At 38.5% G+C, this 26,478-nt stretch overlaps 1 protein-coding gene, 1 long non-coding RNA gene, 1 other non-coding gene and 1 pseudogene across 4 annotated transcripts in view; 2 read left to right on the forward strand and 2 right to left on the reverse strand.

The window, feature by feature from the left end:
* The window catches only part of Vmat (Vesicular monoamine transporter), a 39,231-nt gene extending 18,515 nt beyond the window's left edge, over positions 1 to 20,716 (reverse strand). The window contains exons 1-4 of one of the 2 annotated variants that reach the window (XM_071777723.1): positions 20,472 to 20,716; positions 14,124 to 14,272; positions 7,130 to 7,272; positions 4,871 to 5,083 (exon numbers count right to left, since the gene is read on the reverse strand). In XM_071777723.1, coding sequence (XP_071633824.1) covers positions 4,871 to 5,083; positions 7,130 to 7,244 — 328 coding nt within the window. In that variant the 5' untranslated portion in view covers positions 7,245 to 7,272; positions 14,124 to 14,272; positions 20,472 to 20,716. The remainder of the gene's footprint in view (positions 1 to 4,870; positions 5,084 to 7,129; positions 7,273 to 14,123; positions 14,273 to 20,471) is intronic. The other variant, XM_071777722.1, reaches the window with a different exon arrangement.
* On the forward strand, positions 5,635 to 5,706 carry Trnaa-cgc (transfer RNA alanine (anticodon CGC)). Its single transcript has one exon. It is a non-coding gene; the product is annotated as a tRNA-Ala (tRNA).
* Positions 12,486 to 13,758, forward strand: LOC139812814 (X-ray repair cross-complementing protein 6-like; annotated as a pseudogene).
* Positions 20,717 to 22,232: 1,516 nt separating the features above from the next.
* LOC139813630 (uncharacterized) lies at positions 22,233 to 24,508 on the reverse strand. The gene is made up of 3 exons (XR_011732198.1): positions 23,583 to 24,508; positions 22,479 to 23,131; positions 22,233 to 22,392 (listed from the first exon to the last, which is right to left on the reverse strand). It is a non-coding gene; the product is annotated as an uncharacterized lncRNA (long non-coding RNA).
* Between the last annotated feature and the right edge of the window lie 1,970 nt (positions 24,509 to 26,478).

Raw genomic sequence — 26,478 nt, forward strand, 5'->3', positions numbered from 1 at the left:
AACCGTTCTTTCCGTGGCACATATTTTTATCAGGGTCTAAATATTGCTAATATATATCACTAATGTAAACAGTACATAAAAGAAGCCAGTTGTTGCCATTTGTACACACATTAATTTAATAATTTCTTCGTCTGAACGTTGTTGGAATATTATCGAATCATTAGAGAATCTTAATATCTTGAGTTCGACTGATCGAGATTCAGCGGAAAGACAAATATGTATAATATGTGAGAAGCTTGAAGAAGTGCAGGATGTCTCTACTGAGAGACAGATTACCAGAGAGAGATTACCAGGAAAAGGAACAGACAGTATCTGAACATTTTTAATTCTTTAGGGGCTTGTGTACATAATTATGTATTTAAAAAAAAAAAAAAAAAAAACTTTTAAAAGGGACGCCTTTTAAGAGTACCTTATAAATTATAACATTTTCAACGGGATTGATGTGTGGCCCCTAAAGGGTTAAAAAAAGAGAAAGTTACGACAAATGGATTAACAACGCGTAATGAGTTAATATTTATTTTAACTGGCTTAGTAGATTATGGCATTAAAAATTATCATGTGAACGTTATTTGTTACCTTATATATTACTTTTTATAAATCGCGGCAGAAAGGACAAGAGGTTCATGGACACATACGTTCGTTCTGATCATTTCCGTATTTGCTTTATATGTATCTTACACTGACGGTATCGGAGAAGAAACGTCGATCTCATCGGAGATGTTTCTTCAGGATTTAAACAACGCACTGATGCTACTGGAACTGAATATGCAACTGGCATTGCCACTCTTCGCACAGTCACCGATCGCTCTACAACGCAAATTAGGTGAGAGGATCAATTCAAGCGAATGGGTATTTCAACCCCCATTGCTGCGCGGCGGAGTCAACGTGGAGCTGCTTAATCGAAACCTCTGGCAGCAATTCTATGAGAAATTGAACCCCCCCCTTTTAAGGGTTCCAAGCTTATTAAAGCATGCGATTATCTTTTACTTTAGCCGGGGAGTCGAAGTTGGCCGGCCTTGCAACGTGGGAGAAGCGGACGCGAATCCCGCCACCGTTACGAGTCGATCCCCGGCGCCGGGCATGCTTGAAACGCAGTACCCGTGCACTGCGTTTGACACATATGGATATCCATTCACGAAATAACTAATTACTATTTATTTCTATTTTAATTTGACACGGCTACTGGGGGCAAGTCTCGTCGAGACCGTGGACATGTTCGGACGTGTTTTGTCCTGAATAATTTTTGAAGATTGCTGATGCAATCAGCGCCGAGTTTGGATTGAATCTTTCGAGTCTGTATTTATTATATTCGACTTGTTTTTGACCGTTATGTGATCTTGAGGAGGATTAGGTGCCATAAAATTTACAAAGAAGAAGAAGAAGAAGAAGAAGAAGGCTATTGGGGGCCACGGGTACTCGTGGCATGAGTCTCGTACGTCAAGAGGCGTAATCGTTTCTATACCCGATAACTAGCGCCTACTCTCGAGGAGCCATCTACGCAGTCAGTGGGTGTCTGCACTAACCGATTCATCAATCTCGCATCGTGCGTGCAGTGCCCGGACCATCCGAGAACCCGGGCGTGACGATTTATTCTTAACTTCTTTATATTTACTGCGTGTTGGGGAGCAAACCGATTGACAGCCGAGAGCTTTCCAGATAACCGTGCCCTTTCTTGGCTCCACAACTCACCAGCGGTACTTGGGCCCGTATCACTACAGGCTCTTAGAGGCGCAGTCAGATCGCCATTGATGCCACTTGGTTACTGCAGAACGCGCTGGCCAGCCGACATCAGATCTTGCGACCGAGCCGTACTGAATCGGAACAGCCCCATTGCAGCGGTCCAGCGAGACCACTGGGAGGTGGGCGCATGACTTGACTGGGAGAGGCTATATATTCGCATCATTAGACCAGTAACTGACTCTGACTTTAGGCTCAAAGAGACTCGTGCAGAGAATCAATGGCTTAAGACAGCTTGACTCCTTCGATACAATACGACAGTGCTCGCACCACCGTAGTTTTCAGGTCACTTGAATTTTCGGATTCTAACACGAATTCGCCACTTTTTTTGCGTTCCTTTCTGCCACAATTTACAAAAGGTAGTAGTCTTGCCGCTGTTTGCAACGCGGACGGGAGCGAGGCCGCCGTGGCCAGCGTTATAACTGGTAGTAGGTTCAAGAGAATGAGTACGTGTATACGCGATTGCGTACTTAACGCGGATCGGCGAGCGACCGATCGGTCGGCCGCGGGTTTGGTACACGGCCAACAATGCCCCCGATCACGTAATCTAACTGATCGTTTCCAGTTTCGCCGGCGTTAACTCGTTTCTGGTATTAGGGCCACGCGAAATAAGACCATCTCTGCCACTCAATATGTCATTAATTCTTTAGGGGCATGTGTACATAATTATGTACATAAAAAAATATTTAAAAAAACAAAAAAAACCCGAAAAAAAAACAAAAAAACAGAAACAAAAAAAAAAAAAAAAAAAAAAAAAAAGAAGAAAAACAAAAAAGGAAAAAAACAAACAAAACAAAAACGGGATCGATGTGTGGCCCCTAAAGGGTTAATTTAACTAAAACAATGTTAATTTAATTATTAATTTGACTATTCAATGGAGTTAAAATAACATTATTTGTGTTAAAATAATAAATTTCGACACATGGTAATTAAAAAGAACAAAATGTTATTTAACTCAAGGTATTAGTTAAATTTTATCTTTTGATATTTAATGCGTAGGGACAGTAACTATACCATTTTTGATTTATATTGAGTATATAGACTAATGATTGTTTGTATAGAATATTTTGTAATTAATTGTAATTGCAAGCCGTTTTATCAGACACTGTAAATCCAAGTGTGTTATTTCTACACGCATATACGTTTAAAAATGACACATTTGACTGAAGCTCGTTTTACATGTTTTGTTGCGTGTTAAATCAACACGTTTAATCATATTAATATGTTGAACCGTGTTAAGTTTCATTATTCAAAATGACAAGAAATGTGTAAGAAGAGCTTTAGTTAAAATAACACTTGGATTTGCAGTGAATTAGCCGCATAGAAAAAGACCTTTTTATTATTTCATAAAATTATACATTTCTTTTTTAAATGAAAGAAAGTTACGCACGTTGCACGTAACTTTCTTCAACTTTTTAACACGCCATGAATGTCTGTACTTAATGCATTAAATTATGCGTTTTACTTGTTGATATTGTTTACGATAATTTTATCGTTGCATCTTTAGTCGATTATACGCGAATATATCGATGCTGCGAGATTTATATCAATATTATTTGTATAACGAACCCTCCGTGAATATATCTCCGATTTAAGATCGATTTAGACATAACCGTGCCGTGCCCGTACCGTTTACGGACAGAAAGATTTAGACTCGTTTCACACGTAGGCATCCGGCACCGGACTACCGATGCCGGGTATCCGATCGATCTTCTTTGTTTTTACAACCGTCTATCGGACAAACCTGTAAATGCTTTCATATTAATTCATACACTTCGCGATCAGATACCCGGCGTCAGTAGTCCAGTGTCAAATACGTGTGAAACGGGGCTTAGTCGAATTTCATTCCGTTGCATCTTCGAATATCTTGTTAACTAGTGGCCGCATTGCCATTAGTTAGTGGTAGAGTTGCAGGCGTTTTGATGGGAGTTTTAAGAAGATATTCGACTTCGAAGGTCTGCATAAGGTCTGTATAAACTGATGGTGTCAAAATGACACCTACAGTTTATATATAACGCCGATTTCGAACGGCTTTTTTTTTAGACTATGTCTAATATGTTCAATAAGTTTTCTTTAAAGTTTATATTCCTTCTTCTTCTTATGTTATGGCTTATGTTATATTCAAGCTGTACAACTCCAAAGATGGCCAGGACGAACCATCTGTCAAGTTTTTATTCCCGTGAATATTATTTGCGTTTTGATGATGATTTTTTAAAACTATTTTAAGGTTTTGCAATTTTTTATTTATCAGGAACTTTAGAATTTTTCAAAAGGAATCAAATAAGTTACTCAGAACTGTTCGGTCTTAAAGTTGGGTGTGAAGTTAGCATTCCATTTTTTAACCGACTTAAAAAAAAGGAGGTTCTATATTCGGCGTGTATGTATGTCCACGATTTTCTCTAAAACTACTGGACGGATTTAAATGCGGTTTTCACTGTCCTATAGAGCAATTTTCCAGGAAAGTTTTAGTATATAAAATATACGGAAACGTAAAATATAAGTAATACGGCACAGTAAGGAAATATGCGATAATAATTATTCGTATTATTAGAAATTAAAAAAAAATTTGAAAAAAACTTTAAAAAGTATAAAATAATACTTTTAAGAATTTTTTTCAATTTTTTGAAATCGGTGCAAAATGAATAATACTTTTAAGAATTGCTTTCATTTTTTGAAGTCGGCGCTAAGTTGTCTAAATTATCAATTGCCTTTTTCAAAGTGTTAATCGCCGGAACTCTTTTTATAAACATAAAAATACTCTTATGCTCTTCGAAAGAAGCTAGAACTCTAATCAGAACTAAAAAATTTTAAAGTAGGGGTGCGAACTTCATACACTCCTCATATGGGCTAGTTTGTTTGACCACATATTGTGGTATAAGTAGTTATTGTCGTCTATCAAATCATATGAAAAAGACATCATTAGTTGTTACTGGAAGTTGTCACTACTTTTGACGCTGTTCACGTACTCATCTAGTTTCCATGTAAAATACAAAATTATTCGCTCATCAGTTTTGGCACAAAACGTTTATTTCGGGTTCACCAGTGAACTGGTTAATAGGCTTTGCAATGTTTATCGGAGCATTATTTTGTTATTTATCCGCAATAAGAAATAATACGACAAAGCACGATTTACCTGATAGATTCATAGAAGGAGTCGTAACATGTAAAAATTCCAATGGAGATGCAACTGATATGTTTGGAGCACAAGTGCATTTTGGCGTTGTTGTTGCCGTTGGCGACGTGGTGGTGACGACCGTAGTTTGATGAGATGCACTTCCTTCCAGGTGCTCGCTTAATGTTGCGTTAGGATGTTTGATATCGTAGAGAAATTCCGGTATTATTGGAACTGCAAGAATTCATATAAGGCAATGTTTTTAAAATATTTATGCAAAATGAAAAATAGGGAACATCTGGAAAATCGATAAGCTATGAAATCTATAGTAATATATACATGTAAAATTTTAATTATTGAGTAAAGTCAATCCAACCAGCACTGTCTTTTAGCTGGGCGTATGTCAGTGAGCCGCGCACCTGGTAGTGTGCGCTCACTCATACTACCATCAGGCTCACTGACGTACGGCCGGCTAAAGGACGGCACCGAGTGGATTGACTTTACTAAATAATTACTGCTTTACTAAACATTATAGAAAAAAATTGATTTTTTGACTCATTTTTTGATAAGGAATATTACTGTGTAAATAGTGGGCGCGAATTAGGTGACACCCTGTATACTTGATAATATATGATTAATTCGCAATATTTGAGGATTTATTAAAATTAAACGACGAATAAAAACACTAGTCTCTCCATCTTGTGCGATATCAAGTTTATAGAAAAAGGGAATAAAGGCAGACCAGTTTACAGTCTAGAACACATTTAAAAACTGTCTTATCAATCGGGGGTGTAACTCAGTGGTAGAGTGTCTGCTTCGCATGCTGAAAGTCCTGGGTTCAAATCCCAGCACCTCCAAGCATCTTTTTTTTTCGTTTTTTTTTTGTTACAACGTTCTCGTCTCGAATAGTTTCTCAGGATTTATTATAACAACCTAAATTTTAATGATTTTAAAAGTATCTATCGAAAATTTATTTATAAGCAAATATTTTTAAAAGTAAATTTATTAAAATAGGATTCAGAAGTATGAATAAAAACTGAATTTCATTCGTTACTGTAATTACAATATATAGCATAAACACATAATTAATGATGAAGCATAGGCACATAGACACATATGCGCATAGACACATAATTAATAAAGAACAATTTTTTACAACGATTGAAAGTGGATTCCGTGATTTGTTCGACAAGTGTGACGACATTCGTAGGTCGTGTATTTCTTACGGGATCGCGCTGCATAAATGCATGACCACTTATCCGGATTGGCGGCGCGATACACAAAAGTCCATACGTTCTTTCGACATTCCGGTCCAGTGCGATAAACGAACGTTTTTTGAATTAAACATGAGTTTGCGGACCGAGAAAAGCGGTGGCCGCCGATAGAATTTAAAGAGGGATTGGTAAGGGTATTAAAAATTAGGAAAACAGTAATAACCGTGCAATAATATATTAATCAGAGACAAACTTTTAAAGTTAGAAGAAAATGATTTAAATTTTGATTTAAAATTTTATTTGATTTAAATCTACGTCAATTGAAGAAGATAAAAAGATTAAAAATATTACGATGAATATTGCTTGTTTTTTGTCAGCAATATTAGAATTAAAAAATAAAAAAATAAATGTTGCTTATGTATACGTGTCCCTGAAGAGATTAAGCATTAAATTAGTCTCTAATTAATAAAACTTCTACAATTTTGTTTTTACTTATACTTTGTCTTAACATATTTTTTGTCTTAACATTTATTTACGATATTAATCATAATAATATCCAATAGAGTATCTTTCTTTTGTTATATTTTATGCAGTAAAATATTTGGAGTAGAATAGATATCTTTCCAGTAGAATATTATGATTTAATTTTTTTTGAAGTCCGCTAATCTTATAACGAACCACGTAAAAGACCACGGTTGAGAAAGAGCAATGAAGTTAATGATTCTGAATACTTGACCTACTGGAACTTAAAGTTATGGCTTAAAGAGGCAACTCTAAAATCTGAAAAAGGAGACTGCCAGAAGGAACCAGATCAGCTTAAATTTAATTTTCATGATATTTTAAAATAAATTAATAAGAGTTTAATACAGTTGCCAAAAGCAGTTAATCGATGCAAAATATTGCACAAATATCTGGCTGAGTAAAAAAAAATTGACAATTATAAATTAAGCAATGATTAATAATATGTTAAAATTGTTTTAATATGAAGTCAGAATTAATTAATACTAACGTACGATATAATAAGTAGAAATATTTATAGACTGTGACAAAAAAAAAGGCCACTCACCTACGGTCGTCAGCAGCATGTTATCCAGCAGCAGTGCGATGGCGACGATGACAAGAACGAGCCTCCGGGATTGCCGGCATCGTTGCAACCAACCACTCCAGTCTCCACCTCCCATTCTTAAATTTTATCCTTCCTCTGATGTTCTACAACATTGACAAAACAGACAGTGAGAGATTAATTAAAAACGACGCGAGATAAAATTTCACGTTTCGCAACACGTAGTTTTCGTCGTATTTTTTTCTTGCCAGGGATCAAAGTGGGTAAATAGAAATTACGAGAAATCAATGGATCCCGACCGATCGAACGGCCTTTCACGAAGATGGACAATCGAGTCCCGTATTGCGTTGACACTTTACCGCGTTTACCTTCGAAAACTTTTCCATCAGGTTCTCGTTAAACCAACTACACTTGTCGATTTTCTCGCGCAGATTCGAAAAGAGGACATTGTAGTCTATTGGACACTGCGAACACTAATTAATGCAAAGAGAGTGTGTCAACAGGATTATCGTGATCGTCTACGTGTAAATGTGCGCGTAGCGTACGAAAAACTGTTAACGCGAGTACCTGAGGGTTAAGTATTAAAAATAAAATTTTATATTACCGATAATATTCGATTGTTGCTAATTAAGACTGCGAAGCGACGGGAGCGACGCGTGCTACGCAGTTCTAGATGTCGAAGAATTTTTTCAGAGAGAAAAGCGCGTTTATACGAAGAGAAAAACGAGTGGTTGACTGAATGCGAGAATATGTGTACCTCGCGCGCACATAGCCACGGACAACATTAAAGATACCCAAATCTCCATCCAATGGTTCGGTCGTTGACCTACTTGTTGAGACCTAAAGCAACAGTTTGCCCTTTAAGCTATCTGCATCCCTCTATTCGCATCTTCGTTCTCTTCTTTCCAAGCCTTTCGTCGATCGATTTCCGTGAATTTTCTTATTTGTAATTAATTGGTTAGTTTACTCTCTTCTCTCACAGAAATTTTATCGAAAATTATTACACTATTACTTCGCCCATTAATTTTGGAAGTACGTTACATATTCAAAAATTGTTCATAAAATAATATTTTTAACAGAGATGTAAATATATCAATGTTAAAATTAATTTTCCTCTCTTGCATATATGAATGTTATTAATCAATATTGAATGATAGAAATAATAGCAAATAAAAAGTTAAAGGAATATTGCAAACGATAGCCTCATATTAACTCAAAGGAGGTCGATTGCACAAAGAATCTGTGAATAATCGAGTCGAGAGGCAAAAGCGGTACATTCAGTACAGCAAGATATAGCAACCAGAACTAATTGGTTCTTAAAGTAGGAACTAACCCTACGTAGAACGCAACTTCGTCTGCGGAACAGCGAAGAGAAACTTAAAGGACTGCTTCCCTTCCAACCCTCGTTGTTGCCTATAACTCTGCCATTGTATCCGCAAGGATCAATTTAACATCGGTAATTATGAGCGGATATAATAATAATTATTAAGAAAATGCGGCGACACGCAAGAATTGTTCAACAATTTTTACTGCTGCTTCGCGCATCAAAATTCCGTGACGATTTCTCCGTCGGTTTTCACCATTCGCGCGAAAGTAAGTTCTATTTCGGAGCGTGTTACTGCGAAACGACGGAATTTTCTGTTTTCTTTATTATATGTGAAAAATTCCGGCGACCGCGCGCGCGCGTGCGATTCGCACGCGGAAACGGCCGGCTACGCAGAGTGGTCACGTTTTACAATAAATCCCGCGCGCTGACGGCGGACACGACTTTTCTATTAGCTCAAACGACGAAAACTTTTGGTCAGTTGATCTCGTGTATGCGGTACGATAGCGTAATCTGCCGTATCGCGTACGACACTCACGCCAGGGCGCGCACTCCGCACGCGAGTCGACATAACGAGCGTCGATGAGTCGGCAGATCCCCGCAAAACCACTTCATCAACCTCGCCGCTGCCGAGAGGTGCTGTCAATCGCAAAACGATCACCCACGTCATACCCTTTCAACGACTCGTACCGCCTGTCAACCGCCTCTTCAGAATCTCGGCACCTATATACTGTCGGCTTTGCGTAAACGCTTCATTCGAAATTCGCATCTCGCGCTAACAATAACGCATGATTACGTCGAGCTTATTAGATAATACATTACGAGTATTTTGTGTCATTACAAGAGAAGGTAGAAATAAAGCATACATACATTACGTTGTCGTGTTAGATACATAAAAATAGATGCGCAACATCAATTTTGATACACACTTTTCTCCGCGAACAAAATGAGAATAGAGAAGTTTTCCTCGCCGCCAGTAAATATTCAACAGGAGGAATGACAACTGCAGCTGGTACAAAAAGAGATTAAAACGGTTTTTTTTTATATGCCGTCGCGTTTCAGAAGAGTAAGCACATCTATCGCGCGACTCGCGGCGGGAACAAGACGGGCGACAAATCGGCGGGCGGTCACGGAGAAAAAAAAAGAGAATCTCCGCAGGAATGGGGAGGCATACGACGTTAGATCGATCGGGGGATGTTTCCGATGGGAATAGCCAGCAGGTTACGGAGACGCGGAACGTTCAACATCCCATCGCGCGCCGGTACGAAAGCCCAGTACAAACAGAAGCGCGTCTTGCGGTCATTCTTTGTCGTAATTACCAAGAAGATAAGAGAACGAGGAGAGGGCGAAGATGGTGAATAGGGGAGACAGGGGGTCGGACGGCGGAATCAGAAGGGAGTCAGTCATGGCGGAAGGTAGCGGAGCTTATAAGTGGCACGGGTGGGAAGCGGTCTTTCCCAAGAATAATGCGCGCGGACCCCGGGGAGTTGGCTTTCAGGAAAATGCTGATTGCTTCCCCGACTCTCTCACGCTCCTTTTCCCTTCATACCAATTCTCCATCCGCCTATCCTTCTCCACCTCTTTTTTCCCTTCTCATCCCCACTCCCTTCTTCTCCCCTTCCCCCTCACCCGCGCTATCAATCTTCGACTTCGTCAGCGGCGTAGATGTATAACCCGCCCTTTGCGTATGCGTGCGTACAGATCCCCGTGGCTTCTGCCTCTTCGGCCCTCAAGCGACTCTTATCTCGCAATACCAACCGTGTCGTACGGGACTCCGTAAAAATCAGACGCAGGAACACGCTCATCGGTCTTATTATTCGATAATTCTTTCCACTTCGTGGGAGAAAAAGAGAGAGATACGATTTTATCAAGAGAGTGCCGGATCGAAAGAATTCTCTCGTTTGAATCATACTTAAGTTAAATCAAAGGCTAGAGAGACTAGTGTCTGATGGAGATATAATGCATCAGAATTGCGTTTCGATTCGCTTTACAGCAAAATTCTTACGCGACGTTTCTTAATAAAAATATGGTAAAGTACCGTGAACGCGCGCGCGAGACAGAGTTGAAAGTCGCAATAGCCTTTGATGCCGCGGCCTTTTCAGAGGGCGAGCGTGAAAATTAGGTGGACTAAAAGCGTGGGGTAACCGAGTTATTACGAATAAAAGAGAAGCGGGCATCGCGCGCGCGGAACGTAGAACGGGGGAGGTACTATTAAAAGCCTGTAATTAATGCGGTTAATTGTATTGCGCTAAACGAACGTCGAGTCGATAGCGAGTTTCAACGAGACGAAACGGAAGCTTTCTATAGAAAACTTCGACAATTAGGACCGTTGTACTTGATACAATCGTGCGAATGTCACATGTTAAAAACGGAAAAAAAGGTTGACGCTGAAAGTAATTGCGGACGAACAAAACAAAAATCTTTAAAAGAACTTACACATCTCGGCAACATTTGAATAAAATGTCATTTGTTTAAAAAACAAGTAAACGCATTTTTTATATTGCTCTCTCTTTTCCTCGCATATAGTTTTTTTTTATAAAATCTATCTTCTTAATACTATAACTATCTACTAACTTAATATTATAATATCTAACTACTAAATTACATAATGCCACTGATTTTAGCACTCAATCAAACTTCTCTGAACGGAAAGTATCTTCTAAAATTATTAGACGTATAACTTTTTTATCTTAAATCTTTATTTATTTTTTAAATTAACTTTGCATATGTGTATCCTCATAAGTACTTAACTTGATACAAATCTAGCACTAGCTACTACTCGGTGAAATTAGATTTATCTGTATCATCTTCTTTTCTTATCCTAGGAGAATATTCTCTTATTTTTCTATATCTTATTAAAAATCTTCGTATAAGAATAAAATAATAAATCATAATCTTTTTATATGTATAACTTTCTTCTTTCACCAATAAAATTAATATATATAAAAAGATTTTTAGTTAATAAATTATGATCTAAAGTGTTTATTGTTAATAATCACTTCTGTACTACGTACCTATATTAAAATAAATATGTTGAACGTTAAAAAAACGTACAATCAAATTTTACAATCACCATAGTGATTCATTCACGGAAAAAAATAGTTTTGTTGCAACAGCAAGTCTATTTGTTAAATATGGGAGCAAAAAGTTTTGCTTAACATTGCTATTGCAGCAAAAGGTTTTACTATTATTGCAAAATTAATTAGCTCTTGCAGCAAAAAATGTTAGTTGTCCGTATGGTAGCAAATCCTTTTTTTCCGTGTTTAGCGAGTAAGTCAAAATTAAATAGTAATAACAAATAAACGAACATTACTCGTGTGCTCAAAATCTCTAAAATGATAAAATTGAATTCATCGCAAGCATCTCAAAACTAACCCTGAAGATAAGTGGACAAAATACGATTCGCGCAAATCGAAAGGAAATTGCGAAGGAGTAAATCGCAAATTTTGACCACTTTTCGCAATTGGCAGTTTTCAGCGAAGACGATTTTATCTTCTATTAAGGTAGATGCGCCTTTTCCGGCATTCAGACTATTTCCGTCCCATTCAAGATTTCTTCCAATGGAAAACTACTCTTGAGATTTTCCTTAATATTGCTTATAATTTGGCCAATAACGTTAAAAAGACGGATATTTCGTAGTATCGATAATCATAGATCTGTATTAACTAAGACTATTTATCTAATACTATATCTACACTGGAAAAAAATTTTGTAACAATTATCAAACCTTACTGTATAACTACTTTAGTGAAATAGTTTCAACTCAATGTTAAATGAATTTAATCAAATAAGTTGGTAAATATTAACAAATAATTATGGCAAGGCTTAGTATTTTTTCCAAGGGTTAGTGATTATTACCAATTTTTATGGTACATATCACCAAATAACTTGTTACATAAAAACCATATTGTTTTCAGTAATATTTATCACATAATGTGGTTTTTTTTCCATCGACAAATATAAAGATAAAAACGTCGTAGATTCATGTAGATTTGTCAGAGATTCGCAGAATTTTAGTCTTTGTGACATCGACGTTTCAATCCCTTTAGAGAAATAGCACTCGTACAAGATTACAATACGGATGGGGAAGACGATTTACAAGTGAGTCAATGGTACGGAGTAATAGAAGCCACATTGTTTCTCGTCGATGCTACACAGAAGATGTTTGAGATAGAACCAGAGACCAAGCTCAGTCATATCCAAAAGTTTTTCAAGTTGTACAAGCAAATTCTTCGGCAGAAGCTAGCATGGAGTATGCAGGATTGGATGGGTGTGGTATTATTTGGTACCGAAGGAAGCGACGCGAACTCAACATGGAAGAACATTCAGAGTTTACACGAACTCAGAGTTGTTACTCTGGACGATTTACAACTGGTCAGAAAACTAATTAAAAGCGGCATGAAGGGTTACCAGAGCATGAAATCCGAGGATGCGTACTTGCTTCACGACGCGTTGACATACGCCATGGATATCTTCTTAAAGATAAAGACAGTTCTTACCAAACGCAGAATAGTTCTGATTACTTGTCACACCCCTAAACTCGCGGACGACGAAAAACATCGCATCAGATCGAAGGCAGCATCCTTGAAAGACTCGGACATTAAATTGTACGTGATTGGTTTGGGAAACAATTGGGTGCACGATCAGTTTTATAAAGATTTAGAGATGCTGTCAAGGAAGACGGACATAGATGTTCACAGAATGACATCACTGGTTGATCTGGTGCAGCAGATTAAAGCGCCGTCCAAAAATATTGCGCGATTAAGCTTTCAGGTGTGTGATGGCCTGGAGATTGATTTGGTCGTGCGTACTTTGAGCAGAAAACGTAGATGCTTGCAAACGAAATCGCTGAGCAAAGCGACTAATCAAGTTTTATCGAGATTGACGTATTTCAAAGGTGAAGAGGCTTACAAAAAGGACAGTGACAGTGAGGAACCTGATTTACCTTTTGTGATACCAGAGGAAGTTAACTTGGAAACTAAGGAGTCAATCGGTGGTATGAAGCTGCGTTTCACACAAAAGGAGCTACGAATAAAACATATATACATCCACCAGCCATCAAGATAATCGGTGTAAGGCCTATACCCGACGATCTTTTTACATATCACATTAAACGGAAGTACTTCGTCAGAGCAGATTACGGTAGCACTCATAAAGACAATCTATTGTTCTTTGGCGCTTTATTAAATAAATGTGCCACTCAAGGAAGAATGATAGTGTGCTCGTTCACGTTGCAGATGAATACTCAAACTAATCTCACATGATTCCAAATGCTGAACTGGGCGGTTTTTATCTATCGACTCATTAACGCTTTATCGCAATCCGGAGCAATTACGCCGAAGACGGTGCTGGCTTCTCCCTTTGTCGCACGATATTGCATGATAAGCGAATTATGTCTCGTCGCGAAATCACGTTACCTCCGTATAAAATCACTGTATATTATGAAGTTCCGCCGTTGCCGTCGGTCCGATCGTCGCACTACGTGGTCTCCGATACCCCGAATATCTCGAACTTCATACACGAAGTTAACTCGAGTACATTAACGCAGATCCATCCCCGTGGAGCACGACGGACGGTTTTGCGATGACGCTTCGGGGATACTTTTTCGTCACTGGCGCGTTAATAATGAGTGTCGCTCGTTAATATCAATATCTCAGATCATGATCTACTTACATCGTCATTATCGCGATGAACTGAATTTTTTCCCGACACATTAGGCAGAGTACGTCGCATGTTACGCACGATTTAACAATGATACCCCACGCACATCTCGGCAGCTGTCTCGCGGCGGATTGTCCGTCAGATTGTAATAATGGCATCACCTGTTAATTAAAGACGAGATGTGAAGTAGTCTTCATAAGATGAGAGGTTCGGTAAGGAGAGATTAAAACTTTATACAAGATGTTCTAAAAAGAGAATTACACGCTCCTTTCTACAAATTATAAACGGAACGAAGAGTTACTCTTAATTTATCAATAAATATATTCTTTTTTACTGATTATAAAATTAAATTTCAAACATACCAGTGGATAACAACAGTTTAATTTTAAGATTACTTTAAGGATACACTTTAATGTATATTTTTATTTAAAATCGAATTAAATTTTATCATGAAAACTATAAAAATGAAATATTAAACGGTTGTATAGTAAAAGATGATATCTAAGTTTTTAATCTTAAAAGAAATATTTAAAATTATTTTAAAAATTTGCAATTAGGAGAAATTTTTGGAACACTCTGTATAATTATTATACAGAGTTGCATATCGATTTAAGGATTAAATGTATAATTGCAGCTTAGTTAATTTATTTTAATCCGTGATAGCATTATTGCTTTTTTCCAGACAATTCGCATTGTGCATTGCTGCTTTTTATTGTATTAAATTTCTTACATGGCTTTTTTAAGAGTGGATTTTACTGAAGTAATAAGAAAACTAGTAATAAGATAATTAGTGATAAAACAATTAGTAATAAGACAATTATCCAACAAATCGTAAATTCAAATATAGCAGATATTTCGTAGAAATTAAAGCATGATTCGTACACTCAAATTTTATATATATTGTTGCATTATTTTATTGACAATAATTTATTGATATTGAGCAATTTTAATTAAGGCTCCTGTTCACTCATTGCAGCCATCTTGAATTGATGACTGAAGTGAGAAAAATGTCATGTTTCTCATACATTATACATTTAGCATTCGTCGATTCTTAGTATCTATTTTTTACATAAATGAAATACTTTTTTTACACGTATGTTTGCCAAGTGACCTCTTAAGCTCCGAATTTGAAGAGTAGATGGATAACATTGGCCACAATAGGGGCATTTATAACAATATGGTGGTTCAGTTAGTTTAGTGATGGAGGAATTTTCGTGTAAAGGTATATAATTTTCTACTTGTTGTTTGCTTTCTTTTACAAATGTTTTGGTCCTTCGTTTGGATCTTCTTCAGTGACGCAGAAATAAAATTAATAACATGCAGTTATACCATCGTCAAACAATAAAAGTCCAGCCACGCTGTCATTTCCGTAAGGTCAGCATTGCAAAATCCGTTGGTCGACAATATGTCGTTGCAAATCGTCAAATACAAAGGGACGATGCAATTTCCCGGGGCGATATCGATGCACCCGCATCATGAAAATTCTTGACGTACATTAAAATAATAATGTTTTTGTTAGAAATAAGTACTTTTCGTAAAGCGCGCAATTCCTCAATAGGTGAAAGTGAGTGCGCTGATGTAATAATGTAACCGGCAAGCGCCGGTATACGAATGTACAAAAACACACTTTGGCTCTCCAAACCAAGTTTCCGCTAAACTCGTAATTTATTAAAAAATTGATTTAATTGCAATCACCTTACTGTTACAGTTAATTATTTCAGGCTTGGTCAATGGTATGGTAACATGTGCAAAATTTTTCGTATGATTTATAATATAAATGCCTGCGTGAATGAGTAATATTGCGAGATGACAAAATTATTTCGTCAGTTAATACATATATGTTCCCTTAAAATTATATTAGCTTTAAAGCAATGGAATTACAAGATACATACAGTACTCTTGTGTATTGCATTTACGCACTCTACTAGTATCGATCAATACTAATAAGAGCGATAGATCATCTCTGTTTGAAATTTTTTTACTTGCTCGCGTAAAGTCAAAGAGCGAACACGTCTTGCTCTATTCGGTGTTGCTCTATTTTCGTTCCCTCTCTTGTCTTTATTTCTCTCCTGCCTCTTCTGTCGAAACGCGCAAAAGACCGAGAATTTCTTTCGCGAATTTATACAAGACAAAATTCTGCAACGATGGGCACCAACGTTCTCGTCAGGATTTGCGGGCCAAAGCTCTTGCGCGCCGCAATGACCGAGCAAAAATCATGGATCGCCGTCAGCAGATGTTTTAGTCTCAGTACGACAAATATTATAAATATAAAAACACTGCACTAAACGAAAAATAACTTACGTTGTAAGAATAATTTAGATTTTTAACGTCATTTTTCACGCCTTTTAGGCCTAAGGGCCTAAAGACCGGTCTACAATACGTGGAGTAAGTCTGGAGTAAGGAGTAAGAATAGGCAGGATTAAGCGTATAGCCTGTTGGGTTTTGATTGGCCGAGCGTAAGTGTAAGAATAAGAGTAGGAGTAAGAAATAAAATTAATTTATTTCGCTTACACCCTTACGCCAGCTCTCTTAAACCGAAAATAGCCCTCTTATGCCTATACTGTTACTTCTTACTTTACGCTTACTCTGTGTATTGTAGACGATGCTTAAGGGTTTAAGAGCGACAGTTAGAAAGAGATGAAGAGTGAGTTAAGCTAAGGTTAAAGTTATATTGTGACGTGGCTGGTGCAACCGGGCCATATAGTTCACAATTTTGCCAGTGTATGTACTGTCAATACGGACTTGGCAATCGAGCCAGCAGGAGCCTTTATAAATTTTAATACGATGTAGATTAGTTGTTAATTTAGTATAAATACATTTTTATAAATACATTTTTATTATAAAACGTAAATTTATCGCTAGCAAAGTGATATATGAATAGAATAATAAAGTGGGAGAAGAAAATTGAATTTAATCAGCTTAATAAGGAAATCCCATTTATCGTTTGCAACTTTATTTATGGTAGCATATACGATCTATAAAAATGTGTTCACTCTTTGAGTGAAACACACTCTTATATACTAGGCACGCTTCCTGTGTGCTTCCACTAGCTAGGATTTCTCAAGGAAGCTTTCTTTATAAAGAAACAATCGAAGTGCTGAGTATAGCCGATTGAAATAGATTGTTCGACGTATTTCAACAGTTTATTGAAATCGTGTAGCAAAATCAAATGTCGATACCAATCCACTTTTGCAAGGAATATATCGTCGCACCGTAATACTAATGCAGCATTATCTCTTACGAAATAATATCCGCGTTAAGGTATCAAATCAAAAGAAAATGAAAAGTATCTTCAGAATTATTAAGCAGCAATACAATTTTCCGGGAGTCGAAAATTAAAGGGATGTAACGCACGTACGAAAAAAGGCACATTTTGTATAAGCTCGTTTGCGACGGCACTGCCGAGGCCTCGGATCGCTTCATAGATAAATTTCAATTTAGCTCGCGCCTGGTTGCTCACAAAATTAGGAGGCGATTCGAGTCCAGGCAATGCGTTACGTTTCTTCCGCCGCGTATCGAAATGCGACTACGAGGAAGGGATCGGATGTAAATCAAACTCGGATAGCCGTGAAACGAGACTTCAGACGAGACGAGGTCAGAGACGGAGCCCCGGAAATAAAATTACGTCTTCGATCGTGCGTAAATGAATTTACCGCTATCCTATCGATTCTTTCCTAACACGTTTTTGCCGGTTAGAATCGCGAATAAGGCACGATACATTCTACATTAAATTTTTGCATAGGTGCTAATTCTAAAAAATAGTGCAAATAATTAGCTAAAATATATATCTACCAATTTTCATATATAATTTTTTCGGAAAAGAAATTTTGCATAGAATAATTTTATTGTAAATTCCTTTTTTTCCTTTATGGTGTTGGTCACTCAATACACTTACTTCAATAGAATTTTGAAATTATCATTTATGCTTGTAATTTACACGTGCAAATAGAGATGAATGTGTCAAAATATTAAATTAATAAAAGATATATTTTTAGGGCTTTTGATTTTGTTGGACATTGTTTTGAGTTAGCTTCGAGATTTTAGCGAAATAACGAAACCACTTAATGAGAAAAAATTTAAATTCTTCAGGGATACTAACATATAACATCTGTACATAGTTTCTTTAAATTCTAATATTGCTGACAAAGAGGAAACGAATAATATTTATCACGGTATTTTTAATTTCTTTTATTCCTTTTTAGTTTAATCGCTATGGATTTAAATTGAATAAAATGCAACTAAATAATAAATCATTTTTTTCTAACTTTAAAAATTCGACCCTTGGCCAAAAAATAAAAAAACGTTAATCTTTTCTCATATCTCATATCTTACTAAAGATTTTACCGAGACTTAGGAGAGAGAAGTAATTATGAAGAAGAAAACGAGGTAATTAAAAACCGGAAAAAGATCTCACAGTCCCTCGGTTGCCGGTCTTGTCGATCCGGTAATCGCATTAGAGACGGTAATTACGACACCGCTCGCAGTAACGTGAAACCCGTAGGTCGGGTAAAGTACTGGACAGGGTTATGCAGATTGCTTTATAACCTTGTTACCGATCACTCTATTAACCTTACGAGGTTGAAGTTCCAACCCTCTCACTAGCTTGCTTCTGTGTCAGAAGCCGGGCGACAACGAGAGACGAAGGGAGACGATAGTATCATCGTCTTCTTGTCTCACATTTACGATGTTCAATTATTGATACTGTCCTGATCTTTCATCGTCTTTTTAAAATCGTCATTAAGCAATCGCAGAATCCACAATATAAGTTCGCAAAACGTGACTATTTTTTAGTCATACGAGATTTGATGTTTAATTTTGTGCTCCGAGACAGGACGCGCCTTGAGAAGATATTCTGAAGTGATGACGTCGAGAGAAAGAGCATTCTCCGGAAACAGATCCGGGTTTTCTGAAGTCACGCGAGGACTTCTGTCTTCTGCAATTCCATCTTTTGCGCCGACCCTCTCGATCCGACCGCGCTTTTGACGCGAACTCACCGAGAAAGATCGGTGCCAGAGACTGCGGATGACACGTGGAAATGAGGGCGTTTGTTCTATAGCCGCGGATCACGATCGGGAAATCCGGTGTTATGTGACTAAGGGATACCAGAAGTGTCTCCCGGTCACCTCGTCAACGAGTCTAAAGATTCCGTAAACGTATCTGGCAGGCGAATAATACCGCGGATATGCTTAATACGTTGATGTAGTGGTTATAGATGACCCGACAGTGTGATACTGACATCTGTCACATCGATTACGTACAAGGGTACAATTAATTAGTTTTCTTATCTTTCTTAAAATTGGAAATTTTAAAATGTCGATTACGCAATTCGTGATAACATTAATTAATGTTGATATTAATTAAACGGAACATAACATTCTTATTTAATGACACTTTATGCTAATAATATTGCTTAATTTCTATATTGTTTGAATATTGTACGAATAAATGCTCCAATGTTTTGCTTTTTTGAAACGATAAGGGTGAGGTTGAAAAGGTTGAAAAGGTTTGGTAAAATGTTAAATTTCGTTTTTTTATCTTGTAAGGTAGGAATGTCATTGATCATATGCACGGATAAATTTAAAATATTAAATATTACTGACAACTTGTTACGGCAGCTTATTATCGAAGAACAATATCATCATGCACACACAGATAATCTATTATAATTAATAATTCATATTAATTAATGTAATTCGGTGAAGTACAGTGCTTACCAAGCACATTACTTAAACGTGTAATACCGCAATATGAATTATTAATTAAACATTTAATAGCGTGATAACTCGTTTATATAGTCAATTAAATCCCCGCTTCCTACCGTTTCAAATAATTAGACCGCATTATGCAATAAACGAGATAATACGAACATTAATTCATTAATTTCCTGATAAAACAAAATTAGCTTCCATTTCTAGCGTTGCAAGACGATAGATAAAATCGTTTTAGTTTTATTCTTTGAAAAAATCTTTATCCCTCCCAATATCCATGAAGTCTATTTAAGGAGCGAGAACACAGTAACTCTTTTCGCGCTTGCTGGCGTGTTACGTTAAGTGATAAAGCGCCGACGGCTATACGAATCGAGCGTAAGAATACTTCACTCAATAAATCGCGGCACGGACCGTAAAATAGCCATCGTATTTCTTACGATTAAGTCTACGTGATCAGATGATTCGCGCTCGGGAAGAAATAAATAGATGAACAGATGAGCGAAATTATATTATCGTCGCGTCTCTTTATCGACGTACCGATCCCTGAATTTATCAAGGTGGATCTACGCGAGAGTACACTTATACGTCGTTCACCGTACTTACATTTATTCGTTTTAAATTTATATAATATATTTATGAAGACAATACTTACTCGAGATAGGTCGGTTCGGCCGGAGCGAGCGTTCTCCGGTCCTGTATCGCCGCTATCGTTGCTAGCCGTCGAGGCCGCGACCCGGCTGGCGAGGAGTGTCGGGACACCCCGATAGATACTGCACGGACGATTGAGAGCGATAAGGGCGCATTTCACCTCGCTCGTGCCGGCCTGGAGCCGTCGCTCTCTCTGCCCACCACCGTCTGCGTCTCCCGTGCTTCTTCGACGTCCTCTTCTTGATCCTCGAAAAGATCCAGAAGCCCCCAGCCGCCGACAGGGCGCATGGTCACTAGGTTTCCCGCTTTCCACCCCTTCGCACTTTGCGTCCTCTCGCTCTCCCTCATATTCTCTCTCTTGCTCGCTCCCTGTTCCTCCCTCTTTCTCTCTCCTGTTTTCACTCCCTGCCTTCTGGCTATACATTTCTCTCCCTTCATTGCACACACATGCGCATACAAAACGTTGACATACGCAGACACCCTTTCGCAACACGCATGATAATTTATTTTTATTTCCTTTGCGTTTCTTCTCTTCTGTTTCTAAAATAATAACTAAATTTATTTGTTATTGTGTCGCAATAACAATCTTCGGCGCTCTTCCAGTTTATTACTATAACTATTATCATTAGCGCATGGAGGATGCCTTCCATACACAAGTATTCTTTGTGTCTCAGCCATTGCGACACAACCACACGACGATGAACGAATGCACTCGTCGTCGGTTTCTCCCGTGTTCCTCTCGTTTCCGTTTGTTGTTCCTCCTCTTCTCATTCCTCCCCACCCTCACAGCCGATGAGTTCCTCTTTCGCGTGGCCTATTTCGACATACTCTGGTCATTCGTCTCCCTCCATCGAAGCGACGCCCCCATATTGTCTCTGTATCATCCATTCCCTCGCGACCCACCCCTCCTCAAACCTGTCAATCTTTAACAGATTTGAAACTATCTGCAGCTATTCATTTTTTCTTATTCCGCGTCAATACAGGTCATCTTTGTTATAAAAATGAGTTATAATTTATGCGAAAACTAAAATAATTTGCTTTCATAATTTATTTTTACTGACATTGTTGAGTAGCGCAAATTCTTTCGCGAAAGGCTGTAAAAAGGAATAAGAGGTGAATCGTTTCATAATTTTTATCCTAAAGCGGAACAACGAACGTAATCAAGATTCCCCGACTATAGCCGCCTGGGAATGGCGCGATTCGCGCGGAATTTACTTCGAGGCTACAAAGGAATGCAAAGATCGCGAAGAATTCTCTATATGAGTCGTCAACGCCCATTCGGCTCTTTATTAAAACGGCTCTTATCGCATTCCAGAAACAAAGATAGCGCCGATATATTCCCTAGCCGTCATTGCGTCGCGTCGCCGTCTATTTTTGACATTTGTGAATCGACGTTCTGACATTGTCCAATTAAGAAGAAACACGAGACGGTTATTCTACCCTTCGAGTGTTGCGTTTGTTAAGGTAGGCAAATATAAACGAGCGAACCTCTTTCGTGTGACGGGCTTCCCGGAAAGTCGTTCTCGTTGCCAGTTTGCCACCTGTGGAGTCGAACGCGAAAGCAATATAGAAATTCCAGGCAAGAAGCGAATTCACTTGTTGATTTTAGGAAACTCCTGGGGAAAACACACGAGGTGCAACTTGTTGCTAAAGAAATCGCCGCTAATCGGTTTTAGCCTAAGGTTTTACACATAGATAGGTGGGTGATCAACATCGAAATGAATCTGGTGAAGATTATTTTTTAATTTTTTTATTACTTGTTCCATTTTTAAATATTGAATTTGTCAGCGCGAGCGTGAGAAGCGGCACGAATGCTCGGACTTGGAGATTTAGGTTCAGGCGATGGACAACGCGCACGTTTCCTTCGTCTCGTTGAATCTCAGGAGCGACGGTTTCGACAAGTACCGTTGCGATCGCAATGTAAACTGAAAGTAAAATAAAAACATCAATGTTATTTTCTTTAATGCTGTTCCGCGTCCGTCCAGCAGCAGATTGAGACTCCCGAACGAACCTTAGGATTATCATCGAGATAACGAGAGCATCCAAATAGATCGAATTAATATTGCCTAGGGTCAGCTTCGTCAACGGTTTCCGCTATCTCAGTTAATGATCCTAGCGCTTAGATTAGGGGCGGATAATTTAATCATTTATCATTATAATCTATAAATATTTTTTTCGATATCATATACTATGACGTGACATACAAAATCGCAGGTGATATTCTTTTAAATATATTTCCGTGGATTTTTGTATGTAAGAGTATTGAAACGTCCGTTTATTGTAAAGTACATTGTATATAATTTGTAACCAAAAAGATCGGTATTTGCAAATGAGAGAAGAAATTGAAGCCCCCTAGGAGTCTGTTCCACTTTGGGGTTTATTAACTCTATATACAATCTTGATAATCAACTTGATTTGTGATTTATTTTATATTAAAGCTTTATTATTACGATCTAATTTCATAAAAGGTGAATGATGACGAGGAGTAAACGACGATGTTCGTTACTCGTAATTCACATTATTCTGTCAGCCATAAAAGTTTGCACTCCCGTTACGTATCTTTCGGATACGTAAATAAAATAATCGAGCCATAGTTCACTTCTTTTCGTCGACTTGAATAAATCTTATGACTGAATCTTATAATCGGCTATCATTCAGTGATACCTATAAATAGAATAAAAGAATTATATTAGCGATTTGCTATTGCATCGTAATATTGACGTGATTGTACAAAATATCTGGCACAAAATCTCCAGCGCATATGCTATGCGAAAGTAAATGAGTTGAAAATATTGAATTGTCTTTGGATCTTTGAACTTTACAGGTTAAAAATTTAATTTTACATTTTTTCTAATACTTCCCGATATCTTTTAATTTATTTATTTTTATAAAGCACGCGTCAAGTTATCGATAATCTTCGATAAGTGGCATGGCAAATGCACGGGCGTCATCGAGCACAATAGGTGCCAAATAATGCATTGTACGGAAATGGAGAGAGGTGCTGCGAAAGTCTGGTCTCCCCCTCGGTGTATAGGGAGCAGGATTGAGAAAACGCGTAATTGAATGATGCACAACTCGGGTGCTCGATGAATAGAATTCAATGAGCCGACACTACCTGCAAATGCACGGGGACGTCGCGAGTTACGATCCGGGCCCGGCCTCTCGCCTGACGTCTTTGCCGCGAAGACGGTCGACGCAGTCTTGTCGGTAGTCGCGAATTTAATCTTCGAGATGAGGCAGCGGCTGCGGGGCGGTTTCATCCGTTCGAATGTTTCGTCCGTTCCGAGGGAACCAGGTTCTACCTGCGTCTCGCCCACGATTCGCCATTTCGCGTTGCAGCAAATAGATTCGTCGAATCCCACGTCAAACGTCGCGCAGAGACACGGGACGAAATAAAATACGAGAAAGCAAGGATTTAACCTATGTATGTCGCAAGAAACATCGCCGTTGTCCTTTCCGAGATGATATTTTTTACACGGAAAGCATATTTGTGTTGGAAAAGGGCAGAGCCCGTTTGGCTCGCGTCGCTTCTGCCTGCTGCGATTTTTTTTTTCAGATAGTTTGCCTATCGCGCGCGTTGCTCGTGGCAACTGGCAATCGATCTCGCAGCACGTGCTAATTCGCGAGAAGCTTTAACCGTTCAATGAGCTCAATTACGTCATCCCGCAAAATCATTAACCCTCCGTCATATGATTACATCTCCTCCGTCGGTCGCGGTGCGAGGACGAACATAATCAAGCGCAATACGTCAGTACGATATGGTTGGAGTTTAAGTGCGGTAAGATTTATATTTCTCTAGATTATGAAATAGGTTGGTCTTATATAGATAAGAATAAATAATTCTATTTACAAAATAACGAAATGTGACATTACTAAAAATAACGGGAATAAGCTCATGTAAACTGATAACGCATTGAAAAGTAATGAAGCGAATTAGAAATTACAATTTCACTCTTAATTTTGACAATTAATATCTCGCTTTGCGAGACAGACCGCCGCGTTTATCTGCCAGATTCTTTCACTTCGTACAAATACGCGTCGATTGAACATTCATCTATATTCGCGTTCAGGCCCGTATTCTAAATAAATACCGAAATTGTTTTAAGCAACGGATAGATTTCATTCAAATTGCACGTTTCTAAGTAGTTTCTAAGGCGTTTGAATTCCTTCGGCGACTCAGGGTCATGTTCCAAAACTCACTCTAGTTAACAAGCAGTTGCCTGTGTTGCTTGTCGTCACATGTTCGTGACACAAGCCTCGCATTTATTCGCATTATCGTGCATATTGATGCGTAATTGTTTATTTGTTTCTCGCATACGTTATTCACGATCTGTCGATTGGTTCTGTTACGATTGGTTCTGATGCGTCCAGTGAGCTGATCTTTGATTTCTTCGGACGATCCGACGACGTGATGGCAGCGAAAGTACCAAAATCACCGTCAATGAAAAGTTATAAAGTGCCCGAGCCGATACCGGCCGGAGAGATTCTCAGGGACATAGCGAAGGGCCAGTCGATCGGCGTCGGCAGTTTCGGAGAGGTTTACTCTGCTGCACCATATTCTGAAAAAATTCCTAAAGATTATTCTAATGCTATAAAAATTGAACCACATAGAAATGGCCCGTTATTTGTAGAAATGCATTTCTATGATCAAGTTTATTTACTTGACTTTGGTTTAGCTTCTCGTTGTACATCGAGCACTGAATTAAAAGTTGACCAAAAGAAGGCACATAATGGTACTTTACAATACACAAGCAGAGATGCTCATATGGGAGTACCAACACGTCGTGGAGATATTGAAATTTTGAGTTACAATATAATCATGTGGTTATGTGGTTCGCTACCATGGGAAAAGTTACTTGAACTAGTTACCGTTAAAAAAAAAAAAAAGAAAAAGCTTTCAATAATATAGACAGTTTCCTGGCTAAGTGTTTTTCATGGATTTGTTCCACAAACTGTACATAAATTTATAACTTTATTAGCCAGCGTTTTGCATGACGTCAACATTTACCCGAAATGACAATTGATTCCACATTACATTACGCGATTTAATTCGAAGGGAGAAAAGTTGAATTTTTTTAATGAAAAGCGAAATCGATTTGCTCTCGACGGAGAGAGGGAGAAAGAGAGAAAGAGAGAGAGAGAGACGGACAAGCGCGCGTTGGGTCGCAATTTTTAATTTTTCAGGCGATAGCGGATGGCTTCCCACGCGTGAGATGATGTCGATTCGCCGCGGCGTGGCTCGACTTGACGCCGATGGATTTCATTAACTCGGAGAACCCGCGCTTCGTTCAACGTTGAACGAATGAACGACCGAGCGAACGGTGGTGGTATGCGAAGATGACAACGCGCGCTCTTGCGGTCGGTATCGTCCCGCAGAAAATCGTGGAATTTCTTTATTGTTCGCCACGGGATCGAGGGGTTCCGGGCTTTCCTTACCCCTCCAAAACGCCTCTCTCTCTCTCTCTCTCCCCCTCTCTCTCCGACCCTTCTCGCCCCGGCGCCCTATCTCTTGCCCGCCACTTTCTCGTACGAGACGACGCCGTCACCCGCAGATGCTGCTCTCAACTCTGCGCCGCTATAATTAATACGGCAGCGAACGTTCCGGGAAACGCAGTCTCGTAAGGTTAATTCAATTCGCGCGAAACGTAAGCGGTCTCCGTTTTTTCCCAAGGGGTGTATCCTCTAGGAAAGAATGCGAAAGACTTCGAAAGGACGTTTCTTGGTCGCGGCGAGGATGTCATGGCGAATTGAGACTTTAATCGCGTTTAACGCCGGAACACGCCGTGGATAATTTTCTTCTTTTGCGAAATCTTGTTTTGCAACAAGATCCGCGATCTAGACCGATCTCTAGTGAATCGTCGCTAGTATGTCTGAGACACTTTGTAAGATTGACACCGCTGTATGCTGCACGTCGTCGGGTGAGAATTAAGAAACCGGGTCTTCGCGAGTCAGTCGGTTACGTTTATGTGTTCTTCATCTTTATTTATAATCCGCGTGCGGGCAGTGGACTT

This window comes from Temnothorax longispinosus, chromosome 5 (genome assembly GCF_030848805.1).
Source record: "Temnothorax longispinosus isolate EJ_2023e chromosome 5, Tlon_JGU_v1, whole genome shotgun sequence".
Lineage (NCBI taxonomy): Eukaryota > Metazoa > Arthropoda > Insecta > Hymenoptera > Formicidae > Temnothorax > Temnothorax longispinosus.